General features: G+C 39.1%; 1 protein-coding gene across 4 annotated transcripts in view; it reads left to right on the forward strand.

The window, feature by feature from the left end:
* The window catches only part of TRPC6 (transient receptor potential cation channel subfamily C member 6), a 161,235-nt gene that overhangs the window by 114,268 nt on the left and 34,502 nt on the right, over nt 1–12,465 (forward strand). For all 4 annotated transcript variants that reach the window (XR_004644173.1, XR_004644174.1, XR_004644172.1 and 1 more), the window contains 2 exons: nt 412–576; nt 11,949–12,165. Coding sequence is in view for 1 of the 4 variants with exons in the window: in XM_034758902.1 (XP_034614793.1) it covers nt 412–576; nt 11,949–12,165 (382 nt within the window). In the remaining 3 variants the exon portion in view is untranslated. The remainder of the gene's footprint in view (nt 1–411; nt 577–11,948; nt 12,166–12,465) is intronic.

A 12,465-nucleotide genomic window follows, 5' to 3' on the forward strand; every position in this document is an offset into this window, starting at 1 on the left:
CAGGGATCTCACATTCCTAAAATTATTCACATTGGAACCTCTTGGTGTAGAAAGACTCCATAGTGACCCCGATGCCAGGCCAGATCCTGATGCCACTGAAGTCAATGGCAACATTCCTATAGACTGTAATGGAAAAGTTCTAACTAGCCACACAGACTCCAGTGTGTCTTTAGGACCAGTTTAGCCAAAATTCCTGCCATGAATAGCAGTGTGCCTACATTCTAGGGAGATTATGCTTATCAAAAAGAGGAGATTGCTATTTTATACTACTGTACACTCTGAAAGTGTTCTGAATATTAGCTGATTTGTTATTCCTACACTCTACATCCATTTCAGACGGCTAACATTTTATTTAGTGGTATTCCGACAATAATGTTCCTTTGTTGTGTTCCTTTTTTTTTTTTGTCATAGTTTGTAGCACATCCAAACTGCCAGCAACAACTTCTCTCAATCTGGTATGAGAATCTCTCAGGTTTACGCCAGCAGACCATGGCAGTGAAGTTTCTAGTTGTTCTTGCAGTTGCAGTAGGGCTGCCATTCCTGTCAGTGGTTTACTGGATTGCTCCATGCAGCAAGGTTAGTCTGTACAGTCTTGTAAAAGCATGCAAGTTTCTAATTTGGCAAAGATGAAACATATGTATAAATTACTGATGCACTTAGCAAAGCTTCAGTGGTGTGTTATTTAATGCCAGATTGCAATGGAATAGCTGCAGGATTACACACTCAAACATTCACAATAAAAAAAAGTAAATGCATCATGTGGAATATAATGAATACTAAATGAAAAAATGATCAGGGAGGGAAGGAAGTATTGCCATGTAGAAACAGTAATATCGAAACAATGAATCAAAGTACTCTCCATTTTGTTGCCGTGCTTTTAAATAAATATATAATAGCTAGATTATTTAACAAAAACTAATTAATACATTTATGGGGCTTGATGGGACATTACAAAAAAATGAAATACTCGTTTAGTGAGAAATTGCCCATCAGAGTATTCAGACAGTGATAGTAAGCACTGCAATTAGCAGGTTTTCTTCCTTCTCCCTTGTGTTATCCAGGTTGCCAGCTATTTACAAATGGGAATATGTTTATTATTCATAGAAAAATATGTGGCCCTGATTCTGAGAGATACTGGGGGCCCTTCGTGCCATTCAAATAAAATAAAGATAGGAACCAAATCATAACTGCATGTCAGAATAACATAATCCTCTTAAATTCACATCAAGCTAACACTACCGTCATTAGAGCCCACCTTTAAATAAAATTCAGAATTAAAACCACTTAGCTAGCTACCATCTTACAATTTCACACAGGATAAAATGTCACCTTTGTTTATATTTACTGCCCACAAACCACCAATACAAATTGTCCAAATATCTGCCCAACATAGATGTGCATATGTCTGAAATGAATGATCTTCATGTGTTCCATTAATGTAGTGTGGTGTCAATCCACTGAAGTGAATTAAACTATTCTGGGTACACTGGTGTAACTGAATTGAATTTAGCGTGATGTATTTTGAATGGAATTAAGGTTTGTATAAGAAAGCTATAAACAATGGATGAAATCCTGACCCCCATTGGTGTCAATGGGGTCAGGATTTCATCCTACAGCGTGGGCCTTCTCTACAGCCTTGAAATGAAAAGATCCCTGGGATGAGCTGATGAAAGGCCTTAGAAAATTCAAACCACTTTTTAACACTGACACAATAAATTCTGTTGTTACCGAGAAAGTTGTGCTTAAATGACCATCTGATTGCATCTCTCACTGCTACAACCTGAGGGCTTGTCAAGATAATGTTAAGGCTCATTTCATCTCATGAATTTTTTCAAACAGCCACATGGTCTTTTCTGTGTGTATTAACAAAACACTGTTACTTCAATTTGGCTTCTAGAGCTGAATGTCAGTTTGGATGATCCATGCTGCAGAATCAATTTCCGACATAGATATGCCCAAACTCTCCCATCCCCTAGAATTTTGCTTTTGTTTAGAATATCTATTTTAGCTGGTCACTGATTCAAAGTTTCCACCCTGGAGTATTTTAGTTCTCCTGCTGTCATAACAGGTAAAGGGGACATTGTAAATTTAAAATTATACATTGTAAATAAACAAATGTATTATGATTAACAACTTAGATTTTTAAAAGTATATCCAGTTTTCTTAACTTGTTTGTTTGTTTAATTGCATGTCTCTCAGCCTGGACAATAAAATTCAATTTAGTCTGTTCCATTTTTGTTTATAGTCTCGATGTTTTTTATAAGACTTTTGTCTTTAAACATGCCTTCAGATTCATACTGCTTCAGGGTTTCAAACATTGCAAGGAAGTGTGTATTTATTGTTTGTTTTTTGTTGTTGTTTAAAGCCCTTCTTTTTATTGGATTGTAAAATCGTTTTGATTGGTCTTTGGTTTTAGAAAATCTGTTTCTGCATAGCTTTTTTTGTCCAGTTTCAATTGACAGCATCCCTTTAAAATTTAACCTCTGTTCTGTTTTACAACTGTCTCCCCTCCTTGTGATATAGCTGTTTAATGATTGTGTTACATTTTCTACTGTGAAAGGGCAAGTTGGCCCATCCCTTTCTAACTGTTATAGTTGTTGCTGTGCTTCATTTTTATTTTAGAGACATGCCTCTTTGTTTTTAATCATTAAAATAAAAATTACCTCCTTCGAGACCAAATTGGAGTTTTCCTTTCCTAGCAGGGGATTTACTCTTGAAAACTAAAGGTACCAGAGCAGTTCCAGGGGACTGAGAAACAGAATATTGTTCTTCTGACACACCGATCTATGAATGGATGGGTGGAATTTTGTAACACTTTTGTCCTCAACTATCTATGAAGTGGCCTCTAAGGCATCTTTTCTGGCTTTTATCTCATGGGTCACCTTGGTTTAAAGATGTCCAACAACAGCTGAAAGGAGAGGGAAAATGACCACAGCACGTCCGGTGAAAATCCCAGTTTGAGTCTGATTCTTTATGACAAAGAGATTTTTGAAATTCTTATGCCATGGCTGTGAGAGAGGCAAAGGAATAGTTATTTAATCCATTGTTCTATTTCAAGGGGCAGACAGTTTAGTTAATCTGAGTCACCTCCACCCAGTTGCTGAATTGAGTATCTCCTATTGTGAGGAAATTTTTTTATGTTGCTGATAAAATTGAGTGAATTTGGTCAGAATTGCCCAACTCCCTGGAAATAAAGCAGATATTTGAGGGGGAAAAGTCACATTTTCTTTGCTTGACTTTCAGCCAGTGTCCCTTTCTGAAGTGTAGAAAGTGCTGGGAACACTTCAGCCATCAACTTGCGCTTGAGACTGATATTGTTGGCTTGTGAAGGCCAGTGGAGAAGTACTATTGCCCTGTATCATTTTTAATTGAGAATATCAAAAAGGTTCAAGTGAGACAGCCCTCAGTATCTGCTCATATCTGAGCCCACTATTCTCAGGGTGATATAACGTAACGACATCTCCAGTCTGAGGGTAATTTATGTGTATGTGAAGCTGGTAGGAAAGTTAGTGAGGAGACATAGGCTCTGGTGTCTTCAGTATAGAGGTGACACACAACTTTATACCTCCATCTCCACTGATACAGCTGGAGTGGTCATTTACATTTCTCAGTGTCTAGGTGAGATTGGGCCATGGATGAGGGTAAACTGGCTGAGACTCAATCCAGACAAGTTGGAGGTGATGCTGGTTGGCTGAGGGAAGCAATTGGAAGATGTGACAGGAGGGCATGTGTCCTGCATTTGTGGATTGGATTCCCAATAGGAGAGTCCAGTTAGACACCCAGCTGCTCACAGAGGAGCCAGTTGCAGTTATGACTAGGTCAGCTTTCCTTCATTTCCAGTTGACCTGGAGGCTATGCCCATTTATTTCAGCTGTGGTCCTTCTAACTGTCATTCATCCCTTTCTCATCTTGAAATTAGAGTGACATACTCTGCATGAGACTACAATTTAAATCCATCCACGGAATGCAGCTGGTGCAGGTTTTGGCACTTGCTTTTAAGTGGTGTGTCATTTTGTGAGCATATTAACCTAGTGCTCTCTGATCTCCATTTGCTGTTTTTTTGGTTTCCAGGTTGATTTTTAAGCTATTTATTTTTTCCGATAAAACCTTCTGGCACCTACCTATCTCAGAGGCGATATCCCTCCCTGTGACATAGTCCCACAGTTGCAGTCAGTGGAGGCACCTAAGAAGTTGCTTTTTGGTACAGGAGAGGAAGGCTGGTTCATTGGCTAGGGTATTAACCTGGGAATTTGGAGATATGGGTTCAAGTGTCTACTTTTCCATAGACTTCCTGTCTGATAGTGAGCAAGACAATTAGGCCCAGATTTTTAAAGATATTTAGGAGTTGTGGTACTCAGTATTGCAATGTATAACTAATTTAGGACCCTAAATCTCATTTCCAAAAGGGCTTTGGTCACTTCAGAATCTAAATCTCAGTGACAGTAGATGGGATTTAGGCTCCAAAGTGTCTAACTCCCTTTTGAGACTAGGATTTAGACTCGTAAATCAGTAGATGTTGCAACGATGAGTGAAGCAGTGCCTAAATACATTTAAAAATCTGGCCCTTAGCCTCTCTGTGCCTCAGTTTCCCACCTCTAAAATGGGGATAAATAGAACTCCTTACCTCACATAAAAGATTGTGAGGCATTCAGATATTACAGTAATGGGCACCACATAAGTACCTTGGATATCTAGGGCATTCTTTGTTAGGTCCCTGTAACTTTAGAACCCATTTTTCCACCAAATCTATATGTAACTGCCCATGTTTGTTAACCTTCATGGCACACTTGCCTGTAGGGAACTGAGGGATAGGGCAGGTTGGAGATTCCAGTGCTGAGTTTGATGGTGGAGTTTATTATGTGTTCATGTTCACACCGTTTCTGGGGTAGAGTCATCAGTAAGTAAATGCCAGTCTGTTAAAGGATTAATTGTATTTTCAAGAGTTTGTCAAGGGCTTGGAGTAGGTGCTCTTTTAGGTAGTTAGTACAAATGTAAATCAATAAATAAGTTGTGGTCTATTGACTATGGCGTCTTTGGAAAAAAAGAAAGTTACTTACAGATGGGCACTTCAAAAGTTCATTCTGCTTTTAGATATATTACTGGTTCCAGTGTTATTTTCTCTATTCAAAATGGAGAACATAGCAAAAATCTCTCCAGAACCAAAGTGATTTTTTCAAGTGTGCCCACTCTGCCTGTATCTCTTGTCCTCAGATGATTGGTTTTACTGGATTACCCACACCTCTGAGAGCTCTGGATGTTCCCACCTGCTTTGTGTTGGAAGCTTGGGAATATTGATCCTAGTAAATGATGTCAGGACAGAACAGCAATTAGAGATAGATTGTAAGCTCTATGGGGTAGGGACAATGCCTTTTGATGTGTTTGGGACTTGAGGGTGCTATTGTAATAAAAATGCATGATGATGGTAGTGATTTCCTTTGGTTTGGGATGTTTATATATACCTTCTAAAATTCTGTGCTAAAAGTTTTAAAGTTTCCTCCCCCATAAATATGGATCTTTCTTCTGTCGTGTTTGGTAGCATGAGCCATTATGAGGAAAGGATCTTTTTGCTTTGTTTTATCCTTATTATCGTGCAATAAATATACATCTCAGAGACTAGTGAAATAGGCATCCGGTTGCTGGCTCTGATAATAATAGAATCATATAAGTGTAGAACTGAAAGGGACCTCAGTAGGCCATCTAGTACAGTCCCCTCCACTCAAGGCAGGACTATGTAATAACTAGACCATTCCTGACAGGAATGTCTAGTTTGTCTAACCTGTTCTTAAAAACCTCCAGTGATGGAGGTTCCAGAACCTCCCTAGGCATTTGTTTCAGTGCTTAACCACCCTGACAGGAAGTTTTTTCCTAATGTCCAATCTAAACCTCCCTTGCTGCAATTTAAGCCCATTGCTTCTTGTCCTATCCTCAGTCGTTAAAGAGAACCCTCCTCCTTGTAACAACATAGATTCATTGCCTTTACGGTCAGAATGGACCATCGTGATCATCTAGTCTGAGCTCCTGCACACTACAGGCCACAGACTCTCACCCACCCACTCCTGTAATAGACCCCTAACCTCTGGCTGAGGTACTGAAGTCCTCAAATCATGGTTGAAAGACTTCAAGTTACAGAGAATTCACCATTTACACTAGTTTAAACTTGCAAATGACTCATGCCCCATGCTACAGAGGAAGGTGAAAAGCTCCCCAGGGGCTCTTCCAATCTGACCGAGGGGAAAATTCCTTCCTGACCCCAAGTATGGCGATCAGTGAGCAGATGGGCAAGACCCAACCTTTTATGTACTTGAAAACTGTTATCATGTCCCTCTCTTGGTCTTCTCTTCACCAAACTAAACAAACCCTTTTTTTTTTTCATTTTTTCCTCACAGGTCATGTTTTCTAGACCTTTAATCATATTTGTTGGTTTCCTCTGGACTTTCTTCACTTTGTCCTCATCTTTCCTGAAATATGACACCCAGAACTGGACACAATACTCCAGCTGAGGCCTTACCAGCACAGAGTACAGTGGAAGAATACTCGTTCGTTTATAAGCCAACCCCCCAAAATGGATAGGTAAAAATAGGAAAAACTGTATGACCCTTTCACAAGCTGACCCTATATTTCAGAGACTGGAAAACTTTGGCTCCCGGCCCATCAGGGTAAGCCGCTGGCGGGTTGGGACATTTTGTTTACTTGGAGTGTCTGCAGGCATGGAGCCTCTCAGCTCCCTGTGGCCGCAGTTTGCCATTCCCAGCCCTCGGCCCACGCTGCTTCCTGCCGCCCCCATTGCCCTGGAGTGGCGAACTGCAGCCAGTGGGAGCCACGATCGGCCGAACCTGCAGGTGAACAAACCGGCCCAGCCCACCAGGGTGCTTACCCTGGCGGGCCGCGTGCCAAAGGTTGCCAATCCCCATATTAGATATTCAATTCAATGATTCCATAGAGTTTAAAATCATCAAATTTTGGTGTAGACCCATTTATAAGCCCACCCCCGCTCTTTGATGTGTCACTTTTTTACCAAAAATATTCGGCTTATGAACGAGTATATATGGTACTTCTCCTGTCTTGATTACAACATTCCTGCTGATACATCCCAGAATGATGTTTGCTCTTTTGCAATAGTGTCACACTGTTAACTCATATTTAGCTTGTGATCCACTATGACTCCCAGATCCCTTTCCACAATACTCCTCCCTAGGCAGTCATTTCCCATTTTGTATGTGTGCAACTGATTGTTCCTTTCTATAACGCAAGTTGTATGTCCAGTCCTCTGCATGTTAAAATATGTATTCTTACATTTCACTACATTTAAGTGCATTTGCCAGTTCTATATCATAAGCAAATATAATTTCCTTACTACAACTTTCTATAGTTGTTTATATTGGACAAATATGGCCCAAAATATTGATCACTATATAACTCCGGTTCTTACTTCCCTTTCATTTCCAATGTCTCTCAGTCACAGGTAATGATAATGATACAACACTACTTTTATATAGCACTGTTTACCAGAAGAATCCATTTTAGCCCACTTTACAAAGTGCATATGTTATAGGTTATAGGAATCACCTCACCTTTTGTGCCACTGAATGCAGCCCACCTCTGTGCTGAAACAGTCACTGCTTAAAACTATAATCAAGGTACCAGCAGAGGTAGTTTAAATCACAGCAAACCAAAATAGAGTTTATAACAAGAATCAGGTATATCCAACTGAAACTACAGAAAGTATTTGGGTAGGAAACATGTAATTACCTATACTGGAGTGTAGCAAAGATACTGACATTTACATTTCAACCCAAACAAAACAAGAGCCATGGGATAGAAATGGCCATAAATGATCAGGAATTGTTTTAAGTGTTATCCAGAGGGCAGCAGCTTCCAATCTACTGTGCCCCTTAATACATGGAGACATTGATTCAGTAATGGGCAAGAGGGAAAATACATTTTCTACAGAATCACCAATGCCAATTCTTATAGCACCAGTCTTCCTGACATTTCTATGCACTGTCACATAGTTCATAGACCATACTTACTAAAATAGTTTTTTTTTCTCATTTACACAAGTGGAAATTCATTCACTTCATTGACATCGGCGTAACTGAGAGCAGAATTTGATCCTATCTTTGTAGGATAGTATTTTATTTCATGAAATTTTGTATGGGTCAAATTCTGTCCTCTATTACATTCAAGCAACTCTAGTGTCTTCAGTAGAGTTGCACAGATGTAACTAAGGGTAGCCCAGTGAGTTAGTGTCAACATAATGGGGGATCCAAATATGAAACCAAAATCCTCACTGCCAGGTCACCATGGGCTGAGAGTTCTACAGAAGTAATATTCTCAGTCCCTGGGGGAAGAATATACTTCCCAAAGCAGTGATATGAGAGATATATAGAATCCTCTGCAACATGAGCTTTCCGTGTTGCAAAGGAAGTGCATGTGAAAATGATGGGCTACCCAGATCCATAAAAGTAATGGAAGACATTCCAGAAGACTGGGAAAGGGCAAATATAGTTCCCAGCTATAAAAGGGGAAGTGGGGACAACCTGGGTAATTACAGACCATCATCTTAAGTTCTGTACCCGGAAAGATAATGGAGCAAATAATTAAGAAATCAATTTGCAAACATCTAGAAGATAATGAGGTGATAAATAACAGTCAGCATGGATTTGTCAAGAACAAATTGTGTCAAACCAACCTGATAGCTTTCTTTGACACGGTAACAAGCCTTGTGGATAGGTGGGGAAGTGGTAGATTTGGAATATCTTAACTTTAGTAAGACTTTTGATACGGTCTCACATGACCGTATCATAAACAAACTAGGGAAATACAATCCAGATGGAGCTACTATAAGGTGGGTGCATAACTGGTTGGAAAATCATTCCCAGAGAGTAGTTATCAGTGGTTCCCAGTCATGCTGGAAGAGCATAATGAGTGGGGTCCCGCAGGGATCAATTCTGGGTCCGGTTCTGTTCAATATCTTCATCAATGATTTAGATAATGGCATAAAGAGTACACTTATAAAGTTTGCGGATGATACCAAGCTGGGAAGGTTTGCAAGTGCTTTGGAGGAGAGGATTAAAATTCAAAATGATCTGGAAAAACTGGAGAAATGGTTTGAAGTAAATAGGATGAAATTAAATAAGGACAAATGCAAAGTACTCTGCTTAGGAAGGAACAATCAGTTGCACACATACAAAATGGGAAATGACTGCCTAGGAAGGAGAACTGCAGAAACGGATCTGGGGGTCATAGCGGATCACAAGGTAAATATGAGTCAACAGTGTAACACTGTTGCAAAAAAAGAAAATATCATTTTGGGATGTATTAGCAGGAGTATTGTAAGCAAGACACGAGAAGTAATTCTTCCGCTCTACTCCTCAATGAGTAGGCCTCAATTGGAGTATTGTGTCCAATTCTGGCTGCCACATTTCAGGAAAGATGTGCACAAATTGGAGAAAGTCCAGAGAATAGCAACAAAAATGATTAAAGGTCTAGAAAACGTGACCTATGAGGGAAGATTCAAAGAAATGCATTTGTTTAGTCTGGAGAAGAGAAGACTGAGAGGGGACATAACAGTTTTCAAGTACATAAAAGGTTGTTACAAGGGAGGAGGGAGAAAAATTGTTCTTCTTAAACTCTGAGGACAGGACAAAAAGCAATGGGCTTAAATTGCAGCAAGGACAGTTTAGATTGGACATTAGGAAAAGCTTCCTAACTGTCAGAGTGTTTAAGCACTGGAATTAATTGCCTAGGGAGGTTGTGGAATCTCCATCATTGGGGGTTTTTAAGTGCAGGTTGGACAAACACCTGTCAGGGATGGTCTAGATAATACTTAGTCCTGCCTTTAGTGCAGGGGATTGGACTAGATGACCTCTCGAGATCCCTTCCAGTTCTATGAGTCTATGATTCTATAAGAGAAGCTTGAAGGGATCACCCTAAAAAGCATGTCCTCTACCTTTTTGCAACCAAGTGTTTTGTTCCTTGTTCACCATTGGAAAGTGTCATTTCACATTTCTATATCCATGTCATCTACCAAGATTTATTGTCCAATCTTATGTGATGCTGCATGCCCTCAATTCCTATTAAATTCAGTGCATATTCAGTGCAGTAAGCTCTGGTTTCAAGCCCTGTCTTTCTGTTTCCCCATTCTGTCCTTAATTTATGTTTTCTGTCCTGCATCTTCTCCACAGGTAGAGTCAAAGTTACAAAACTTCTATTCCTAGACCAGCTCTGGTCACTTCCCAAATGTAGGTGTCAAAAAAACCCCTCCAGGCGGTCTGTAGCCTATTTTATTTCCAGTGAGTTTTTAATTACATCTAGTAAAGATTTTTTCTGTTTTCTGGGGAGCGGGGGGCTTTGTCAATCTTTTAGGTTGTTTTTTTTTTAATTTCTTTATCAGGTATTCTGGCATTAACCTGATTTCCTTCAATATTTCTGCTTCTTTCCTGGGTATGTCTTTTTCTGGCATCTGTCTCCCAGTCCCATCCTCGTTTGTGAACACAGGCAGATAATGCATGTAAAAGGACACTGTCAAGGTATTTTGTTTATCATTCTCAAAATCTGTTTTACTCACTGTTGTTTATAAACCCCTCAGGGGAAGTTTGAAAATGAAACCTGTAAGAAGTGTCCTTTCGCGTCACACTGCACACAGAATAAACTGTTGTTGTAGGGCACCTCATGAGGCTGAGGAAATTGATTATTTTTAGGAAAAAGACAAAGTAATTTTATGGGGGTTTGGAAATACATAATGAATTGCATGGATTTGCAAAAGGATATGTAGAAGAGTAGAGAGGTCAAATTTTGGGCCTACTAACCTTGACAGTGTTCCTTTAATAATATTATTTTTAGATATGACTATCTTTTTCAGTAAGTTATCTGTGTTTTATCTATGCTACTACTGTATCCTTCACTGACCTCTTATTCCTTGGTTATTTAAATTTCAGTTTGATGTTGGCTGAAGTCTGACTTGGACCTGGAAATAATAATTCTAAATAACTACTTATAGTAACTAATGCTTGTGGCCTCTCCTTACCTTTTTCAGTGGCCACCAATACTAACTATTTCAGCCAATGACCCCTTGAGGCTTGCTTTGAATTCTTCACCTATTTTGGCACAGGCAGTGGCTGTCATGACCCAAAATAAGATAGGCATTTTGTGCCCAGCATGCAACTGGATTAATTCATTAGGACTGATGAGAGGAATGCAAGAAGTTACCAATCCCTTTAAAATAGCTATTTTAATAGCCTAGATGGGTGTGGGCTTACATGAATTTTCAATTTTGTTTAGTGTCATGCTGAATCAATCTAAACGTCTGTTCAAGGTGTAGTCATCTCTGTTGGTGGGTGTTTAAGGAAATTTCCATTAAGAGAATCAAGAAAGAATGTGAGAAGCTACAGAAGTGTAAACACAACCTTTTGGGGTCTGTTTAAATGTTAAAAACCAAAAGGCAAGGCAGGTCAGAAAAACTGCTTTTGCTATCCTGATCCTGCCCACTAAGTTGAATACTACATCAAACCAAAATCTGGTGTCCCCATCTCTATTGTAGCCCCACTGATATTTCAGTGTTCCTACTTACCAAACTATACAATATTTCTTCCATTTCCTTTGCTGCTTCTTAAGGATCTCAAGAATGAAAATTAAAAGAAACTTTCCCGTAACAATGAATATTTCTCTTGATGAGCTATGATAATAGATGCAAAGAAGCGCAAGAAAGAATTATAGTAATATTTTTAAACATTGCTATATAGGTAAAGAAGAATACTGACATTTAATAGCAAAATTGTTCCTCTTGTTTCTGAAGTTAGCCAATAAATAGACATTTTTACAAGGTAAATTTCATTATGATATCACAGTGTGTATATATTTTCATCGTCTTTATTTACTGCGATTTTGACATAAATGTACTTTTAAAAAGTTGATAGAATTTGTTTGTGTTTTGTTTTGTGTTGCAGCTGGGGAGGATAATGCGTGGACCATTTATGAAGTTTGTAGCACACGCAGCCTCTTTCACAATTTTTCTTGGTCTGCTAGTCATGAATGCATCTGACAGATTTGATGGCACCAAACTCCTACCTAATGAAACTAGAACAGATCATGCAAAACAGCTGTTCAGAATGAAAACATCCAGCTTCTCGTGGATGGAGATGCTCATTATCTCTTGGGTAATAGGTAAAGATTAATTTTCAATTGGAATTCTGTCTTGCAGTGATGGCAACGGGGCTGAATTCCAGTTACACACCAGTAACTGCTACCAGTCTTACATGGAAAAAGTACAAAACACAAGGAGAACACATCTGCATCTTTCATTTTCTTTGCAGTCGGCCTCTATAGGGTACATATTATTAATTCAATATTCCATTCCCATGGAATGAGTTTACCATATTAAGGATCTCCGCCTCTGTATTGAGTAGTATCTTATTGTGCAAATAATCCCATTAAAACAAATAGGACTTTTGTGAAATAAGGTAT

This window comes from Trachemys scripta, chromosome 1 (assembly GCF_013100865.1).
Source record: "Trachemys scripta elegans isolate TJP31775 chromosome 1, CAS_Tse_1.0, whole genome shotgun sequence".
NCBI lineage: Eukaryota > Metazoa > Chordata > Testudines > Emydidae > Trachemys > Trachemys scripta.